The sequence below is a fragment of the Choristoneura fumiferana genome, chromosome 17, assembly GCF_025370935.1.
Source record: "Choristoneura fumiferana chromosome 17, NRCan_CFum_1, whole genome shotgun sequence".
Lineage (NCBI taxonomy): Eukaryota > Metazoa > Arthropoda > Insecta > Lepidoptera > Tortricidae > Choristoneura > Choristoneura fumiferana.
Genome location: NC_133488.1, coordinates 9353480 through 9374801, shown reverse-complemented (window position 1 = coordinate 9374801; position 21322 = coordinate 9353480). Strand labels below are relative to the sequence as shown.

General features: G+C 35.0%; 2 protein-coding genes across 2 annotated transcripts; one reads left to right on the top strand and one right to left on the bottom strand.

Moving 5' to 3' along the window:
* Positions 1 to 251: 251 nt before the first annotated feature.
* On the top strand, positions 252 to 12994 carry LOC141437294 (DNA repair protein RAD50-like; the record flags this gene model as incomplete). Its single annotated transcript, XM_074100565.1, is given in 22 exon segments — positions 252 to 596; positions 2404 to 2587; positions 2887 to 3072; positions 3372 to 3585; positions 3713 to 3804; positions 3912 to 4121; positions 4301 to 4467; positions 4572 to 4720; positions 5772 to 5886; positions 5965 to 6201; positions 6457 to 6615; positions 6933 to 7046; positions 7121 to 7318; positions 7685 to 7831; positions 8257 to 8472; positions 8696 to 8856; positions 9084 to 9318; positions 9625 to 9831; positions 10611 to 10807; positions 11377 to 11481; positions 11707 to 11823; positions 12565 to 12994. Coding segments are annotated over 22 exon segments (3924 nt in total). The 3' UTR covers positions 12824 to 12994.
* On the bottom strand, positions 12993 to 20368 carry LOC141437296 (conserved oligomeric Golgi complex subunit 8-like). The gene is made up of 7 exons (XM_074100569.1): positions 20004 to 20368; positions 18880 to 19186; positions 17910 to 18075; positions 15029 to 15124; positions 14734 to 14902; positions 14209 to 14372; positions 12993 to 13812 (listed from the first exon to the last, which is right to left on the bottom strand). The coding sequence occupies exons 1-7, from the start codon at positions 20056 to 20058 to the stop codon at positions 13123 to 13125; spliced, it is 1647 nt and encodes a 548-aa protein (XP_073956670.1). The 5' UTR covers positions 20059 to 20368; the 3' UTR covers positions 12993 to 13122.
* Positions 20369 to 21322: the final 954 nt, after the last annotated feature.

Here is a 21322-nt window from a genome sequence, read left to right as displayed (position 1 = left end):
ACGAACGTGGTACGAACTACGATAATTTAAGACAAGACGAATGGATAAAAATTACAGCAGATACCTTATTTTTTAGTTATTATTTCAATTCAGTCAAAGTAACCTCACCAAGTCAGAAGGCCTACTCCGAAATTGGAAAAGCGGCAGAGAGATGCAACGACACGAACTTCGATTTTCGTAGTAGCCCCGCAGGGCTACTACGAAACTCGAAACACGAAGTTCGTTGTCAATCTTGTTTGACATCGAGCGAGCTTTTCTTTCTTTTCACCAAGACAGTCGTTTTGCTAAATGCTGCTTAGTGCTTTTGTTGGCGCGAAACAAATTTACATTACGCGTTATAGATGGCAGGAATTAAATCCTTAGCTGTTCGAGGTATCCGCAGTTTTGGACCAGATGAAAATGACGAACAGCGGGTATCCTTCGAAAAACCATTGACTCTTATACTCGGACAAAATGGATGTGGAAAAACAACGATCATTGAATCAATTCGATATGCGATTACGGGGCAGATGCCACCGGGCAGTCGCAACGAGTGCTTTGTTCATGACACGAAAGTCAATAGAACAACCGAAGTTCTGGGACAGGTGAAACTTAAGGTGAGGTTAGCATAACTTTACTTGCCGGCCTTACCGTGCCCCTATAAGTAAAAACTACACTAGTCTTTGCTATGATCACAAAATGCTTTAACTTAACTCCTTATAAAATATGTGACACATATTATAAATGCTAAAATTTGTAAGTCTGTTTGTTTGTTACCACATCACGTCTAAACTGGTTTAGATAAAGTTTAGTATCGGATAGTTTTGAGTTCCTGGGAAGGACATAGGATAGTTTTATCCCAGAAAATTATGTAGTTCCTGCTGCGGGAGTGTTAAATGAATTCTATGCACATAAAGTCCCGGGCAAATGACTAGTTTACTAAATATTTCACTGTATAAGTAAAAAACTTTATAAAAGACCCATATTATAAGTGTAAGCATATGGAACTAAGGTTGAACTAAAAATTATTAAGCAACTCGAGGAAAAGGAGGAGGAGGTTATCAATTTTGTTTTTTTTTTTGTTACCTTGAAACTCTGTCATATATGTATGAACCAATTTGAAAAGTTTTTACTCTTTTTACTGTTGAAATGGGAATACTTACAATTGTCCTACTCACAAAAGTCAGGATTTGATAAGTGGACCCTGGGGAATTCAAGGAAACTCTTTAAATATTGAAGGAACATCTAAGTTGATTTACTACTTTACATCATCATCTCAGCCGTAGGACATCTACTGTTGGACATAGAGACCTCCAGTTGCTTCGGTTGGCAGCGGGCTGCCCGCAACCCGCAGCTTTTACCAGGTCATACGTCCATCTTGTTGGTGGATGTCCTATGCTGCCCTTGCCGATCCCCGGTCTCCACTTGAGAACTTTTCGGCCCCAATGGCCATACACTCTCCGTGCTATATAGCCTGCCCATTGCCACTTCAACAAGCTAATTCGCTGGCTATGTTGGTGACCCTTGTTCTTCTACGTATTTCCTAATTTCTGATTCGATCCCATAGAGAAACCTCAAGCATAGCTCTCTCCATAGCTCGCTGAGCAACTGAGCCTATTTATAAGGCCTAAAGTAAAGCACCATGTCTCGGATCCATGTCATCACTGGCAACACACATACTACACTACTTTACACAAAATACATGAAATTAACAGGTTAACAGGTGCGGTATTAAATTTGAAATTTACCACGAGCTTTACGGTGAAGGAAAACATTGTGAGGAAACCTGCACAAACCTGCGAAGCAATTCAGTAGTGTGTGTGAAGTTCCCAATCCGCACTGGGACCGCGTGGGAACTACGGCCGAAGCCCTCTCATTCTGAGAGGAGGCCTGTGCCCAGCAGTGGGACGTATATAGGCTGGGAGAATGGATGATGTACAGGTTAAACAGAAGACAAAAAGAACTAACCTGAGATACCTTAACTAAATATAATGTACCTATAATAATAAAAAAAACATAAAAAGAAAACCCCGCCTAAAAGGTCTGCCTGTGACAGGGTTCCCATGTTGCTGATTGCATTACCCCATAGTAACTTGTGCATTTGCTCTTGCACCATTTGTTGAAATGGAACTGTGTATTGGAACAGATGATGGAGCAAGAGGGTTCCCCAACAGTATTGAGGCATGAAATTCAAACTGGTACAAAGTTATTGTCCTGTATTTGTTTTGAGCCAGTTAGATTTTGTTATAATTTTTTTACAACATAAAACATCAACTTATTTATGTTGAATCTACTTAACATGTAAGAGAGACAGTGCATAAGTTTTTTACCTCAAAAATTGTTATAACACCCCTCTTTTTTATCAATATTAAAAATGGTTTATAGTCTTATTTCGCAATACATATTTTTTACTTTAAATTTCAGATAGTGAATGCCAATGACAAACAGTTAGAGGTATCAAGATCAATGAGAGTGACATGTATGGCAAAGAAGAAACCAGTATTTAAAACATTAGACTCATTCTTATCAGTGATTGACGAAAATGGAAGGGTAAAGGATATCTCATCGAGGTGTGCGGACTTAGATTCAGTTATGCATCAGGAGCTTGGTAAGTAAATTCAACCCTCATTTGTTTTTATCTATAAAAGCCTTAATCATTAAATGAATGGAGCTAGAGATACTTCTTCTTGAAAATTATTGAGGTGCACTAGAAAAGTTTTTTTTAAATTGAGATAGAAATCTACGCCATAACGTCTATGGGAACAAAGTTGCAGAATAAAACTAGTCGGGCACAGTTAAAGCTCAACAATGTGATTTATATAAATATAAATTATATTTGTTCAGCCTAAATTCATTGTTACTAATGTAGTAGGTAAAAGTTTCTCAAACTTTATAAATTTTTTGCAGGAGTTTCAAAAGCTATCCTTAACTCTGTAATATTCTGCCACCAAGAAGACGCAAGCTGGCCTCTTGATGAAGGGAAAAAAGTCAAAGAAAGGTTTGATGAAATATTTGATGCTGATAAATACAGTGCTTGCTTTGATCGCCTAAAGAAAAACCGAAAAGAGCTTGGGACAACTATGAAGCTGCTTGGTAGGTGTCAAAATAAACTTTTAGATTACACAGAGCAATTTTTGCAATAGAAATTACCTTTATTGGTGATATGATAATAATATAATTATTAGAGACTAGCTGTTGCCCGTGGCTTCGCCCCCATTGTTTTTTTTTTCTATATTTTTTTCCATTAAAACCTTCTCCTGACAATAACAAACACAACAAAAAAAGAATTAGCATAAATCGGTCCAGCCGTTCCCAAGCTTTGGCCTTAGCAACACATTTTACAGTTCATTTTTATTTATGTAGATAATCAATGGTTACATTTTTTTTTCTAGAGCAAGAGGTACAATACCTTACTGAACAAAAAGCAGAACTAGACAAAAAAAAGCTGAATGTCATTAATGATGAGACCCGCATATCTGAAGCTGAAATAAAAATATCTGAAATTACACAACAGCTGAACCCCATTACTGAAAAGCTGAAAGCAATCGAAACTTTACAGAAGAATTTAGTTGCGTTTGAATCAAAGCGAGAGAAAATAAAAACAAGGTCTATCTCAATTTGATAGATAACTGTTCATCTCAATTTGTCATGTTTGAAGCTATGGTTTCATGTTTCTAAATGATGTTAAGAAATGTTTAGAGAAAACCAACTAAAGTCTTTTTGTATTTTACAGATTAGAACATAACCAAACTCAAGAGCAAGTGCTGAAGAAAGCAATCAAAAATATATTTGAAGGAACCACTGCAGAACTGCAGGAAAATATAAGTATGAACAACCTACAAAACAAATGTTAAATAAAAGTTTCATCATAAATTCTGTTGAGGAATTAAATCATACTTGTACAAGTCTGACCCATATTTTTTTTATTTTAGATAACTATGGAACAACTGTTAAAGCAAAACAAAAGGAACTCGCAGAGTCATACAAAAGAAACTCTTCATTCAATACAGATGAGGAAAGAATTGCCAATCAAAAGCAAGCAAATGAAGCAAAGTTTAACAAATTAATAGTGCTAGAAGGCCAGAACCAAGATCGTATAGAAGAGAAGAATAACATGGTTCTAGAAACTGCAAAATTAGCTGGTACGAAAATGTACCTACAACCTAAAGCTCTATATGTGTAAATAGACAATTTAATTGAAAATTTGTGCAAATTACATTATATTGCAGGGCTGCTGGGATCAAGCACAATTTACAATTACTACTAGCTCTGCTTTACCTTAAAAATAATAGTTTTACTAATTTTCATTTTAATGTTGCAGAAATTGAAGTTGCACAGATAGAAACTAATGAAGAGGCTGATACACTGATAAACTCTGTAAAGGAAAGGATAAAAGTACTGCAGAAGGACTTGGAATCTCTTAAATCTATGGCTGATGCAGAGGAGAACAAACTTCAATCACTAGTCAATGCCAGTATTGAGGCTTTAGTATGTATTATTATTAAATCTGTTTTTTTACTACAGGAAGTTGGTTCAAAGTTGCGCTAGTGGTGTCATTTAATTGCGGGCCCTGATCTATTTTTTTTTTTTAGTCCCGCCATGAACAAAAAATATCCAATAAAGAAGCAGATATCATGACTGTGAAGAATGATATTGTTAAAACAGAAAAAGAAATCAAAAATGCTAATCAATCTAAGTTGAGACTGCAAGAATTGGAACAAAAAGTCAAAAATGCTGAGGAGTAAGTAAGTTCTGTATTTTTAAAAGAAAGGAGACAAATCTGTGTAGATATTGCAATTGAAATTAACACTGAAAGTTTAAATTACTTCAAATAAGGATGTAAATTTTGAATAAATATTTAAATGGTTTCGCCGGAAGACCAGGGGCCTACCACACTCTCTTAATAGGATTCAGTTTAGGCTCTAAACTGAACTGCATCGCTATTTCGTACCACGACGTTACTTTTGCGATTCAGTTCAAGCACGGTTCAGCAACAGCGATACAGACATTTTCATTCACTCACTTCAAGCGGTTTTCGTACCATGACGCTTAACTTGAGTGAGAATTGAATCGCTTCAGTGTCAAATATAGCGATTCAGTATAAGTTACTAATTCTGTCAATTCTTTTGGAATTTTAAGTGTTTAACTTGGAATATTTTTAAATTTCAAGAACTTTTAAACTTTTATTCAAGTTTTATAACTTTTCATAGGTTTCACGACATTGTGCTTCTTAACTCCTCATTGATAAAACTAATTTTTCAGTGAGAAAAGAGACTCGTGGATTAGTGACAGCATAAACATTTTATTTGTAATCAACACAACGGTTGCTAAGAACACGGAATGACATAGAGTTATGGTTTTCCAAAATAAAGAGGTTTTAGTATACAATATTTGGTTTGCATATAGCGGCATCCCTTTCGCGACTTAGCGTTTCAGTTTCGGACCAGAGACAATATCGGTCTTTCATTCACTTGTAAACCATTGAGACTCAGCTCTGAGAAATAAACGTCGTGGTATCTTTTTCGACGATTCAGTTTGGGTGCCTAAATTGAACTGCTCTGCGTTTGGATCGTTTATGAAAAGATTATGGTAGGCCCCCAGCACTGTAGCGCTGACTCCATCCGAGGAGTCTGCATTTATACCGAGGCGGCACTATTTCGGGCACATAGTTTTACTTTTTCGTTTTGTCAAGTGATATTTTGTGTCTCGAATAAATTTTTCTATTTTCATTTTACTTAAAGGATGAGAAATTCGTGCAATGTTTCAAAATTATTAATCATTAATATTTACAGTGAATATGAAGAAACGCATAAAGAATTAAATACAGAAGAATGTCAAAAGGAAATTAATGATGATGAAAAAGTTATTGAGCAATATGAAAATGAACTTGAACAACTAAATTTAAAGGTAAATCGGTACAAAGTTATTAGCAAGATAATTGGTTGTATTTCATAAATATAATATTATTCAATATTCCATTTTTAGGTAACTAAATTGCAAAAGCAAAGCGCAAAGTTAAAAGAGCGGGACATAGTCGAAGAATCATTGAAACAGAAGGATAAACAGCTGATTTTATTAAAGAATAAGCACAGGTCTGCTATCACAGAGCTACTTGGTCGTATGCCTGAGAAGGATTTCGCCAAGTCTGTCAATAGATACGATTCTGAAGTGTCAACCGAGGTAGAATCAATGAAGCAGAAATTGAAAGAAACTCATTTGGAGGTAAAAATCCGATTGTCTTTTGTTTTAGTTCAGTCACTGATGTTTTATTCATCAATGACTCCTTCTGATAAGCAAAGATTGGCATGTTTGTCTAGTAAACGTCCAATCATTCATGATTTTAAAGACAGTCCGTTTGTAGCGTTCTCGGATATACCTGTTCTGTAGAACAGTTAACAACTAATTTTATACTTGAAAGTTTAATATATGATGCAGTTTATTAGTCCTGGTATCTTTTTATCATGTGCTTTTAATCAGATTACAAGCCAAGAAGCAGAAAGGAAACATGTTCGTGAAATGCTCAACGAGCGACGCAGCGAACTGACTAAAGCAGAAGATCAGATGTACAAGGCGTGTGGCACTCAGTCGTACGAGGCTACGCTAGCTAAGGTCAATGCTACTGTCGAAAAATTACAGGTTTGTTTGTTCTTCTACTTTTTTTTTTTTTTTTTTTTTTTTTTTATACGCCGCTAGTAAAAGAAAGGCGGCGTCATATTCGCCCCCGTTGTAATTTTCGTTGTTGTTTTTTTCTTTCATAAAAACCTCCTAACAATAACAAACACAACAAAAAAAGAATTAGCGAAATCGGTCCAGCCATTCCCGAGTTTTGCACTTAGCAACATATTTTACGATTAATTTTTATTTATATGATGATGATGATGATGATGAATTATAACTTTAAAGATAGTAATAGTAACTTAAAAAATTTAGTTTCTTAAGAATGTTATTTACAGGAAGAACAAAATATAGCGAATTCCACTATATTTATCAACGCTAAATACAAAAGACAACTCAAGGAAAACAACTGCTGCCCTCTCTGCAATCGTGGATTTGATTTAGAGTCTGATGTAAGTAAAATTAATTTTTTACCTTTTATTTAACATAGTGAACTTCTTATAAAATATTTTTCTCTATGTTTTAGATAACAGACTTAGATGATCAACTAACTACTCAGGTCATGAATATCCCCGCAAGATTGGAGAAGGTAACGGAAGAATTACAAAGAGCATCTGCAAAGAAGGATGAACTGCTTAGCATGAAAACATTAAATGAAAAAATTCAATCACTAAAGGAGAAAGAAATACCGCAGTTGGAGAAAAGATTGAGTGATGTTGATAAGGTATGTTTTATTTAAAAACTATGCAAACTTATGTATAGTCGCTAAATTTAACTCATTTTCATGACTTTGTAGTCAGCAGTTCAGGGATAGCGAAACTTTTTATTGGTAAAAACTTTTTTTTAGGAGTACATGATTAAACAATCGAAATTCTGCCTTTTTTTATGTTAGTATATACATATTATTATTTCGATTTCTTTCTATCTACAATGCGTCCCAAAACCGTAAATTGGTTTTATTTAAGTGTTTCGATTTTCATTCCCAGATCTTGTGAAGCAATAGATCTCTCCACCAGTACGTGTCTTTAAAGCTAACTCAATGTTAAAGTTAAATAAGAAATTAAACAACAGAAACGTTTTCGCTTTTCAGCAAATATCAACATTAACAGAGGCAGGGGATGAGCTGTCTATGTCGCTGATGGAACCAGAACAGAAGCTGCAAACTGCCAAACAGATCGCTGGCCACATGCCTCTGATGGATCAAATGATCCAGGAAATCAACAATATCACCAAAAACGTAATATACTTTCTTGTATCTCAATACATACAGCACATAATAAGTAACAGTACAGTACAGTAAGTAATAGTACAAATACAGAAGCCTCACTGCTGTACAAAAGTGACGTTTAGGCATAAGAATCATGCCTACTGTATGCTTCTCTGTCCATCGCATAACTCGTATTCGACTCATCTCGGACTCGCACGCGGCACGTGTAGTGGAATAGCACACTCTAGGGGGCCCGAGACATTTACTTGTAGCGGAAAATAAAATCGCGGAGTGAGCCGCGCCTGGTTACAGTACAATACTTCTCTAAATATTTCTCGAGCGATCTCTATATCAATATGTTATGCGTCGATTGCATTTTTCACAAAAGAAAAAAATGATTTGCTTATATGAACACAACTACTTATTTTAATCAATTGACTATCTTCAAATTACAGTTAGAAGCGATTAAATCTCAATGCTCTGGGTTCGAATCAGACCTTACATTAGATGAGGCTACAGCGAAGCAGACCGACTTTCGCCAGAAGATCAGCACTTTACGGACTCGAGTTAAGGCTGCACAAAACAAATTCAATGCGCATACCAAGAAGCTGCAAGCAAAGGCCGAAAGTAAAAATAAATTAAAGGAGGAATATCTCAACGTTCAGAAGAAGGTAAAAAGACACCAAGCATTGAGTTACAATAACTTTGTTTTATGTATAAGCTCAAAAGCTTACTGGCACGCTACACGCCTTGACCATAACATGATCCTTGCCTCGAGTTGCTGCCTTAGTACCTAATATTATACTATATTCTATGACAAATCTTTGCAAAGTAGTAGTAGATTATTTCCTTCATTTGCTTATACGACTAATTCTGAAATCAAACATCTTTTAGGTACAAGAGTTGCATAATTTGCAAGAGTCAATGAAGCAGTTGGAATTAAACAGAGACAAGTTTATGTTAGAACTGAAGGAACTCCAGGAATCCACGGGAGCTCTTAAAACCGAATTAAGAGAAAAAGAAAACGCTAAGACTGATATTGTTAAGAAAAATAGGTAAATTATATTCTACATTTTTGTTACATGCATTTGTATTTTTACGGATTCTTTTTTACAGATTATTCAATTAAGTAGTGTGTGCTAGAGTATAGTAGTCTCTTTCTAACCTATTTCTAAATGAGACGGCAGTATTTGTGATGGCTACCCATACAAACTATTTGAGCAAACAAATTATAATTCAATAAAATACTTACAAAAGCGATAATCTTCTTTTAAACTTTCAGGGATGCTATTGACGCTAAGAGAAGCTTTATAACGAAAATAATTAATGCTTTTGATAAGGTCAAAGCAATACTTGTCGAGATTAAAAATCATGAAAATAAAAATGTTCCTGGTGAAATGGAGAAAATTAAATTAGCTAACGACCGATTGATGGAGCAACAAAAACAGATTATGATTGATAGAAATGCACTAACGAAGAGAATCGACTCTTTGAAAGATGAAATTGCAAAGCAAGAGGTGAGTTCCTAAAATCTGTGCAGCCTTTTGTTTTTGTTGGTTGAGATCACACAAAGTAAGGTTAAAATTGATAATTAAACTAAATATATTTGTTACGGGATGTAGACTGATTACCGTTAACAAGCTCCCGATATATCATTATAGTTAGTCACGGTATACACCACATAATATTAATGTAAATAACCATAAATCAATAAAAACTGTTATTGTTACAAGCTTTTATTTATTTTTTAAACTAAGTTTTGATTTCAGATTTTGTCTTTCTCAAAACGTTAGATTGGTAACTTAACCTATTTTACTTTATAGATATACGAAAGAGATTTGGATGACAATCTTAAATTAAGAAGTGCCCAAAGTGAAATTGCTGCATGTGAGAAGGAATTGACCGAGATCAATGAGAAAATGAGTGGTGTTAATATGAACATGATCTCAGAAAAGGGCCCTTTGATCAATAAACATACGCAATTGTTGAGAGAAAAAGCTACTACGGAAGGAGAACTTAATGAAATAAAGGTGAGCAAGTTGTCCCTGTTGGATATTGGATTCAGATGATATTTAGCTGGATAAATATTACTTTACACCAATCTTATATATTTTTGTTAATGTATTAAATATTAATATAAAATACGATTTATTAATAACCTAACCAACAAAAAGTTGGAAACCCCCGACTTTGTCACTTCAAAGTTCAATATCTCAAAAACGGCTGAACCAATTTTAACCGCAAAACCGCATTAAAATTGGTCCACCCGTTTAGGAGCTACGGTGCCACCGACACACAGACACATATCAGTCAAACTTATAACACCCCTCTTTTTGCGTCAGGGGTATAAAAAAAAAACAAGTTTTATACACTTTTTTATTCGTGGCTGTTGAAGGCTGGGCGGCTTTGGCCCTCTCACTCGTATTAAATAAAAATAATTAGCCTCAGCTGGACGGTAAGATACGATGTTCAAATTTTGCGCTTCGTAGTATAGAGCCTGATTGCTTTAAGCCTTTGGCGAAGATTTTACTTTACTAGAGAGGTCTGTTTTGTGCTTGAGCATAAAAAAACATGCCGCCTGGACTTAGCATAAATAGGAGGATTGCGGACATGAGAAGTGAAAATATACATGTGTTTTATTTGTGTTCGGGTGGCAAATACATGCAAATATCAAAGTGACAGACTCACTCAATATTTGTGTGTAAGTATTAGGCATAATTTTTTAAAATGTCAGCCTAACTGAACATTTTTCCTTCATTCATATATTGTTTTCATGCCACGTTTAAAACTGACACCTTTTTTAACACAGAAAAGACTCCAATATAACCGACAAGAACTAAAGAAAGCGCAGAATAAGGATGTTGAGAAGAAATACAGAGAAAAGTTTTACGAACTCAAAGTAACGCAATTGCTAGACAAGGACATAAAGGAGTATTCTGTAGCACTAGAAAAATGTCTTATGGAATTCCATAGAGAAAAAATGGAGAATATTAATCTTATTATAAGGTAAAACAAATGCAAGAGTTAGGGAAAAAACGATAAGAGGGTTATTGCCAAATGACTCTTTTTAAGTTTTGTCAAGAACTTCCCCAACCAAATTCTTTATTCAAAACTAGCTTTTACCCGCGGCTTCGCTCGCGCATAATTAGTATGTAGTTTTTTTCGGGATAAAGTAACCTACATATATTTTAATCCATTACCTGTATGCCAAATTTCATGCAAATCCGTTAAGTAGTTTTTGCATGAAAGAGTAACAAACATCCATCCATACAAACTTTCGCGTTTATAATATTAGTAAGATATTAGTACGTACGAAGTAAAATTTTGGTAGGTATTCGAGCGACGTTGACCAAGGAAGTCCTTTACCAGAATGTCATTTGTACGGCTTTAAATGTCAAAAAATATGATCACATCATATAACATATGACACTAGTGACAGTCGCCATTGTTTTTTTTTTCTTCTGATGAATGTGAACATAACTAATTTCACAATATGCACGATTTTAAGCTTTAATTTCAGCGAGTGTTCTTTTCTACTGAAATTGAGATTTAATTCGAATTGTTATTTGTCGTAGGGAAATGTGGCGGAAAATTTACAGAGGGAACGACATTGAATACATAGAGATCAAGACTGAAGGAAGCATGACTGCCGATATGGAGAGGCGTAAATATGATTATAGGTAAACTAAACTCCTGTAAATACTAATTATAAATACTGCAAAAGCGAAAATATAATCTAAACTAAATGGAATGCATCTTAATAATAATCCAGCGAAAACGGACTAACAAGAAAGAAACATCATTTAACTGTCTACTTTCCATTTTTAGGGTTCCGTAGCCTAAATTGCATAAGCGGAACCCTTATTTATAGTTTCGCCACGTCCTATGTGATTTTTGTTTTTCAGAGTTGTGCAAAATAAAAATGGTGCTGAGATAGATATGAGGGGTCGGTGCAGCGCCGGTCAAAAAGTATTGGCTTGTCTTATAATAAGATTGGCTCTTGCTGAAACATTTAGCTCTCGGTAAGTTTGTGTATTTAAACCTGCCTGCTTTAGCCTTTTTTTTTCACTTGTCATGGTCACAATTTCGAAGCTAGGCTGCGTTTCCACCAAAGATGCGAGGATGTGTTCCGAGGAATGTGTTTTTCATGAACCAATAGAAACGCTTCATTTACATATCCTCGCACAGCACATCTCTAGTGGAAACAGCTGAGCGGAGCGAAGCGATGTAAATGAAGCGTTTTTATTGGTTCATGAAAAACACATTCCACGCAAGACATCCTCGCACATCTTTGGTGCAAACGGAGCCTTATTCTGGATCTTTATGACATAAAATGACTATATGCTCTAGTGCACAAAGTAAAATATTTTTCTAAGAAGAAGAAGAAGACAACCAGGCTCGCAACAACCACGAATAAAAAAGTTTATGATATAGTTTTTTTTTTAATGATTCGTGTTTTATAAAGCATAACTAAATGATGGATGACATAAAACTAAACGTAACGGTTGATACCTTACTACGACTTCATGGATATAAACGGCGGTTGAAATGGCGCGCTATATGCACTTGCACAATGTAACGTTTGGGGCACTATTTATGTTCATCATTGAATAAATCTAATGGAAGCAACGGATGTATCAGATTGATTTTTTATTCGGTATTTTATTGGAACGAAATAAATAAGGCACTAAAGCATTAAAATTCGGATTTCAAGTTGTTTTGCGTAGTTATTTAAAATTAATCTAAATAATCCTGTTTTTCAGATTCGGTATATTGGCATTGGACGAGCCTACGACTAATTTGGACCAAGAAAATGTCAGGAGCCTATGCACAGCTCTTGGTGAAATAGTGCAGGAGCGAATGTCGCAAAATAACTTTATGTTCATTATTATTACACACGACAAAGAATTTATAGAGTCTCTAGCTAATGTTGACAAAGTCTCGCATTACTATGAGGTATCTAGAAACGAAGAGGGAAAGTCAAGGGTGAAGAAAATAAGGTTCACTCCCCTCAAATCGTAAAGCTTTAAGTTTAGATTTCAAACATTCCTATATCCTATATTGTTTGTAAAAGTGAAATAGTTGTTTAAGTAATTGTTAAAGGCAGTGCCTTACAAGCATTTATTATTATTTTTATTACATAAGCATGTATGGAATAATTATTTTTTTCAAATTAAAAGCTTTTTCTATTAATCCAGATAATTTTATTTTCTTGTCCTTATTAAAATTATTAATTTATTATAGACCTCCTCAAAGTAGGTAACGCCTGATTCAATTAATTATTTTAAATTATTAATGTTTAATACATATTTTATTATAATTTAATTAACCAGTCCAATAATGCTGTTTAGGGGCTCGCATATTGCGATTTGGTCGATGTGTAGAATCTTGCTCTCTTGTAAAACAGTTAGAGTAACGCCAAGCAGTTCTGATATTTGAGTTGATGGGAAAGACAAGGACAGACATTTCGAAATGTACGGCACAAAATCCTCCATGAAACAAACGCAAAACGAAACGAAATTTTGTCTCTCAACGTCGGTAAAGGCTTGTTGCTCTCTCTGATAGTATGTCATCAATACTTGAACAGCTTTATTGAAGGAGTTTCTGTATGCATTATAGACTTCTTTGACTATATTCAAGGGGGCTGTCACCCTCAGCATATTAAGGACGATCAACATCCCATTACAATATTCTGCCAAAGGATAATAGTCCAATAGACTCTCTGGAGGTCCAGATGAAGTGTTTTCATTAATGGGTCGCGGCACATTCTTTATAGTTGGCACTTTGTACAACCTTATCTGGTTTTCAAAGTGAGTATCGGCCTTTTCGAGCCCTTTGTGGAATTGAGAAAGGAGATTGTTACGAAACAATGGAGTCAGAGTGCATCTCATGTCTGCACCAACACGTCCAAAAGACAGACAGAGATACATGCACTGGTTGAATAAAGATTCAAAGTTAGACTCGTCCTCGCTTTGAAGGTCTTGATTTAAAATGTAGGCCAATATTTCAACCTGAAAGAAAACTTTAATTAGTCTTATTATAGGTTAGAGTCGTATTATAGTTACACTTTAATTCATGAGCCACCATGAAACCATTTCACAGTAAACGTCATAATGACATCGCATTAATTAACAAGGAAAATCGTAATGACTTTTCCTTTGAAAAGGTTCCATGGTGGCTCATGAATTAAAGCCAACGAGACAAGATATACTTCATCTTTGTCTGATACGTCATCATTACCATTTCACTCCTTTTTTCTGTTTCATGACATTACAATATCTCGTCTTGTTGGCTAGAGTTTACATAGCAGCTAACATTTGTTCTTCCAATAGCCATAGACATTTTCGTAACACTTGCATCTTATCGAGCTGTATACTTGACAATTAAGGATCTATAACGTACTTTACCTTTTGTTTTAACCAACAAGAGAGGGCACTTGTTCCATTCAACTCGTCTTCCCTAACCCTGGATTCGTGGGCGTCCGGCAGAAATATTGACTTGTGTTGTGTGAGGACATTGAACAGATGGATTCTGTGTAGCTCCACTATTCTTCTTAATAGTCTTTCGCTGGCTGTAAGCAAAAAAAAATACACCGAAAATTAAGACCCACATACTACATACATAACTTATGTAAAGTTTTGTTATGATGTTACATGGCAGTCAAAGTAGGTACTTACAGCACACGGCACGTAAGCAGCACTGACCGTTAATTTTTGTGACAGTCGCGCACGTCAGTCACAGTCAGCGCTTACGCTTGCCACGTGTATCACTCAGTCGCAACGATAGGTTCCTTATTTTGTATTTCTATGCAATAACGGTCATCGCTGTTACGTACTACGGGCAATACTGCTGTTACTACGCTAGTTTTTGCCGCCGATATAAAGCATTTCTCTTTCCTAACCAGTCAGTGACCCCGACAGACCATCACTTACATTCTGTATTTTTGGCATCCTCCAATGCCTTTTCAAACCACGCATTCCTCGCCTTTAGGAAATGTAAATGCAGACCATCAGAATTACTGGATTTGCTTCCTGTATATCTACTCTGTTCATCATCGGTTGATCTGTAGACAGTGTTTGCTCTCCGGAGGTAGCCAAGAATCTACAAAACAATTCATTATAAATATGAATAAACTTCGTATTTATGCTGGATGTAGGTGACAGACATAAATGACTTTTTATGGCAAAAGCCTATTGAGAATTATGAGTTAATATCACTTTAAAATACCTGCAAGCACTGTGGTAATGGTAAGTCGTATCGAAGTTGATTGAACAGATGGTAAAGGGTTTCAAACCAAAGTGTCATTATCTCAGAAGTTGTATTCTGTAAAGGAAAAAAAAACAATAAGTATTTTTTGTTCAAGTTAAATATTTCATTCAATCTTAGCTTAGGGTATGTTCACAATAGTATTGATATTTATTCAACGATGGTGTGGGTAGCTATTTGTATGAGTGAGTTTACACACATTGCAGGCCTTAAGCACAGAATAACTAATAGTACTACCGCACAGAAGGGACTCTCTCGAACAAAAGTCAAGTATAGGTATAAATCGTTGCCCACTCTTACGGCTTGCACGCGAAATTGAAACTTATCATGTTACACGAGCGTTCATATTCCGTTGGGCACCGTTGACTCGAAACCGGTTTGGCGCCAAGAGCACAGGTTCCCACTCGCCGATGAATAAAAATAACAGTCGGTGTTTAATATGGATTCAATAAACTACCTTTTAATAAATAAATAAGTAAATAAATATACTTAAACCTACATGACAACAAAGCATGACAATGATAACTTACTTATCTACCTTACCCTACCTACCTACTACCTTACCTACCTTACCTTTGCCTTTGCCTACTATAGATTTCCGTATTGGCGAAACCATGTTTTAATATTATTTCTGACCAACCAATTAATTATTATCACTAGATAACTACAAACATACGAAACTTTTACTAGGCAGGGACTTGGGAAATTAGAGAAGTAAAGTAAACGACCTTTCAATATCTTTCGGAATGTTAAAAAATGATAATTCCGATTCCTTTGTCTTATTTTTATTTATACATCCGTAAACACAACAAAATAACTTATACGAATTATATCGTTTCGAAGTCGTTCATACACAAAGCGCGCGCGACGCGTCCAGCGTGCGAGCCGAGCGGCAACCGCTGCCGTGCGCCTAATGATTAGGCTCTCCGGCCGAACGTACCTAAACTGCGGAGTTTCCAACCCCTGCCTTAAGTGTAGGTATACTACAATAGTTTGAAATTCAAACTTCGTATCGTGCCGTCCCGCTCACGCTAATAGTATTTAATAAGAGAGTAAGAGAGATGGTAGTTATGGTAAAAATATCGAATCGCCAGTACCTACTGATATACTGTAAAATGTCTGTGTGATGGAAGTCGTAGAAAAAAATGTAATGGTACGCTACCGCCGGAAAAAACCCGATACGATAAAAGGGACCGCTATGTGAAAATACCTTTATTATATGCGAAAATTAGGATTTCATGAATATACTTGGTTTGGATAGGTATTTAACTAAATGTAAACAAACTTCAGCTGCCAGATTTGGTACATTCAAGGATTTTAAACATTTTACTTACCTATCATTGTAATACAATCTTACAGCCTTATTCATAAAAAATCCTTAATTGAGGTTTGATCGGTCTGTTACTTAGCAGACTGATTAAGCTTGTTAGACGGTTGTCAAGAAGTATGATTCATAAACGCTTGCTAGCAGTCTGCTAGTTGTTGAGCTGCTGATAGACGGATTAGACGCGTTATGTTGGCCACCTTGACAAATCAAAGACAAAAAATGGCCTAATCGATAATTAAAAAAAAAAAATTGACAGCAGTGACAGCAAATTACCATCCAGCAATGAGGGCTATCGCGAATGAATTCGCCGCTAGAGGCGCTAGTGTAGCGTGAGGTCTCCGAAATGTCAAATCTCATAGTTTTTGGGTGAGCTACGCGGGTTTATTTATAATTAGATTTTTTTTGTGAATATTTTGCATTACCTGAAATTAATTATGGCAATTATGCGTTACGGGGCAATGAATGTCTGTTAGTAAATAGTGTATTTCAAAATAATCCCTCGCTCGCTCGCTCAAAATAATCCCTCAAACTAATTACAAACTCCCGACTCTAGGAGTTAAAAACAGTCTTTTTAGACCGTTTCGGCATTTTTCCAAAAAATAACAACAAACCTAACGAGAAACAGTAACAAAAGTCAACAACAATAATAACAGAAATGAATAATAACAAAATACAATGCAAAGAAATTGCAATGGAGACTCAACTCGTATACAAGGCAGACTCTCAGCGGCAGAAATCTTGCAAGTTTTATTTAAAAATTTAATATATCTAAATGTTCATTGTTATTGAATAATGCACCGCGGCAGTTGCCGAATTTGCCGATAATGTTGTGTCACGTCACTACTCTGTTCCGTTTCACACATTGCGTCATTTAGAAAAATAAATATTTTTCTATCGTATTCGATGGAGACTATTTAATGGACACTGATATTGCTATATATATTTACAGCCTTATTCATAAAAAAACCTTAATTGAGGTTTGATCGGTCTGTTACTTAGCAGACTGATTAAGCTTAATAGACGGTTGTCAAGAAGTATGATTCATAAACACTTGCTAGCAGTCTGCTAGTTGTTGAGCTGCTGATAGACGGATTAGACGCGTTATGTTGGCCACCTTGACAAATCAAAGACAAAAAATGGCCTAATCGATAATTAAAAAAAAAATTGACAGCAGTGACAGCAAATTAGCAGGAAAAAAAATAAAAAGCGAGATGTTTGTTTTCCCGCCATTTCCGATCCGCATGTTTATGTTGTGCAAAAAGCCATAATTATGTTAATCATCCTATTTTTTTTTCATATTTATTGTTAATATTATTGTTGCTAATTTAGAGGATTTTTAAATACAAATTCCTGAAAATAAATTGCTCTTGTCAAAGTCAGCTGTTCAAACTTTTTAAGTGTCACAGAACTCATCATAGGTGAAAAATACAATAGTTAAATACCTATCCAAACCAAGTATAGATGTTTGTTACTCAATATCCATAAAAAAAAATGCCTTCTATATCATACACATACCTGTACTAAGGGAATCTCTGAGTACCTCTTAGACAAGTTACGAATAAATGTAAAAATATCCAAAGCACTCTCATAGTCCTCTGATGAAAGAGCCTCACGCATAAGAGCAGGCAGCTCTAGGAGTTCTAGCAATTTCTCACTTTGGTTGCGAATGGAACTGTACCGACTGAAATAATAACATTAAAAATCATGATACAACTTCATAAAACATTGTAAAACTACAGCTTGCGGCACATTTCATGCTAATTTTAGAAGCTTTTATTTAAAGTCAATTTCACCCACTTCTAGTGATTAGATTGCCTTGAAATTTGATAATTAGTTTTGACAACAAAATGCAAGTACAGCCAGCAAGAAAGATTGCATTAAAAACATATATATATATAAAACTGATCTTGTTGCGAGAGTATAAAAACAACTCAATGAAATGACTTTTGTAGATGTTAGCCAAGGGTTGGAAATTGTCTATGTTACTTTTCACACTAATTTACCTACTATTTATTTTGTACAGTGTATATGTATACATAACTTCTTAATTTGCATATAAATAAATAATACTTTATCTTAACACACAAAAAATCTGGACCTTGATCAAATTTTAAACAGTATTCTCAAACCCTACTAATTGCCTACTAACAGGTGTTAGATCAACTATTTCAGGCAATTTTAGAACAAATTAAGATTCCCTTATAATAGGTACCTACTTTATACACTAAAAAATATTGTAAAAACAAGCTAATATTCAACTCATGTCTAGAAATTAGATGAACTTGAAATTTGGTATGAACATAAATGTAGTTTGGATTACAAACCAAGTGTAGTCAACAAAAAGTACAGTCATCAAAAAATTATGTATGACAAATAAAATATGTTTGCCCAGCAGTGGGACATAGAAAATGGCTAATAAAAAAATATATTTATATATTTCTGGTAATTAAATAAAACATTACTTTTAAAAACAGTATAAACAAACCTCTTCTCCTTCACAATATTTCCAGCCATTTGTGAGAAATTCTCACACTCCAGTATAAACTCAGGCGTGGCATCCAAAAACTTAGACAAAGAATCCTTAGAATTACCCAAATCCTTCATTATGGTTCTCGATATCTCTGCAGTCTCCACAAATGTTTTGTAGTTTGTAAATGCCAAATCCTGAGTTTGCTCTGTTAACTGGTTCATTTCATCTGTCAACCGTTCTGGCTCTTTTTGTATGTGGTCCCAACTCTGTGACCCCAATTTCTTAATATAATCAGTGATATCACCGAAATACTCAGCATTTTCTGAAAAAAAGTAGACAATATGACAGCACCATATAATGACTAGAGAGCAGATGTAGTAGCAATTACAAGTTTAATATGGATACGACTGGTACAATTAAGTATTTATTTTTATCAAAAAGTGAGTAATAAATAGGATCTATTACGTTTGAGCTGTATAAAATTCCTTTAATTAGATTAAAATATTTTTCTTTACATATAGTTTGTTGCAAGAATAACATTTATTGAATTTAATTATCTATAAGATTGCATTGTGGTAAGTAATAAGATAACTGTAAGACCAAGGTGTTGCAGGTGTTTATGGGCAGTGGTGATTCCTTACCATCAGGAGACCCACTTGCTCGTTTTCCATTCAGTCAAACAAAAAAAAAAAACAATCGCACAGGTTGGTCATATCCATATTAAACTTGTAATTGCTACTTCAAATCTGCTCTAATAATAAGGACCATATAGCCAAGTGGTAGAGAACCTGACTATGAAGGTCCCGGGTTCGATATCTGATTGGGGCATGTCATGTATTTGTATGAATAATACAAATGTTTGTTCTCGAGTCTTGGATGTTTAGTAAGTTTGAACATATTTTATTTTATTTCTGTGCCTAGTAAGTAACCATAGTACAAGCTTTGCTTGAATTAGGACTATGCCAATTGGTGTTAATATTCCTATAGTAATTATTTATAATGCAACTCGCAATGTTTCAGGAAGCATTGAGAGGATATTAAGGAAGTCATGTCATAGATCACTGCAAGGAAAGCCAATCTTTATAGGAATGAAATAGAGATGTGTAAGGTAATGATGGTTTATCCAATAAATTTCTTACCAGTCGTTGATTTTGGAAACAGCAATTGACAGAGTTCATTTAGTTCTTGGGCCATTATTGTAAGTTTTCCTTTCTCTTTCAAGTAAGTTTCTGGGGCCCAGTTTTTTCGAACTCGAGCCTTGCACAAAGTAAATAATTCAATATTTTCACTAATCAGCGGCTACGAGACACGAATAATTTTACACGAATTCTACTGCACAGACTAATAACTACTAATAAGATAAGAGATACTATTCTACTCAATTCTACTACAGCACTACAGATTGTTTTGACGTTACATACAGTGCTGCCAACTCCCAGAACCTCGAGTCGCTAAAATAATTCCACCAGGAGCGAGCGGACTCAAGGATTTTGTCTGGGAGAGGCACAAGTAGCCAGAGGCCACTGATGGTCTGAAAAGTTGGGATGCGCAATAAAAAAAAAACCAAATTAGAAGATTTTCGAATTCGCTGAAATTGATTAGATTTTTTTTAAATAGCTAAAACTATAGCGTATAAACGAATGAAGCTTTAATCAAATAAAGTTAGATAGAATTTGGTGCGCAAGCGCGTTTATCGCTTTCCATGTAGATCTCATGGCACTGTATAATAGGGATAACGACTGGGTTAAAAATATATCATTCTATTTAGTCCGACAGTTAGATTATGGAAAATATGGGACACGTATTTTTTGGTGTATAAAATTATTAAAAATCAACAAACCTTTGCCCCCACTCCGGAACTTTGATGACCTATAGGTATAGGTTGTGAATTCACTATTAGGTAAAAATCATACCATATAGTGACTTCACTCTAAACTTCTAAGCACTGTACCCACGTCATTTTTTGCTAACTGACGGAGTAAACAGTTTTGTTTTTCCTAGCCTATTCTCGTTGTCGTCGAGTTGATAAAAAATGTGTCCATTATTGGTCCTGGAACTGTTTAAATTTGTATTTCAAAAGTCTTATCTAGATAAGTCGCTAAATCATTTTTGTCGTCAAAACCTTTTTTTTGGTGCTAAGACTTAAGTAAAAGTCGTTATTCTAGCGACAAAGTCGCTGAATTGGCAACACTATTTGTATATAGTTTGTGACATTGACATTTGATATATCCATCCATGCTGTACATAGCCGCGGTCGAGCCCACAGAGTACATTTTTATATAGGGTAGTCTTTGCTTGGCGTGAGTATGAGTACTGTGCTGCTCTATTGGGAAACTTTAGTTTCTTTGAAGCTAATTGATGAAGTTATCTATATTATGTTACAAATATTTCTATCGAGAAAATTAGTAATATTAACTGTCATTACTGATATTACTAATTTTCTCATAAAGGAAAAAAA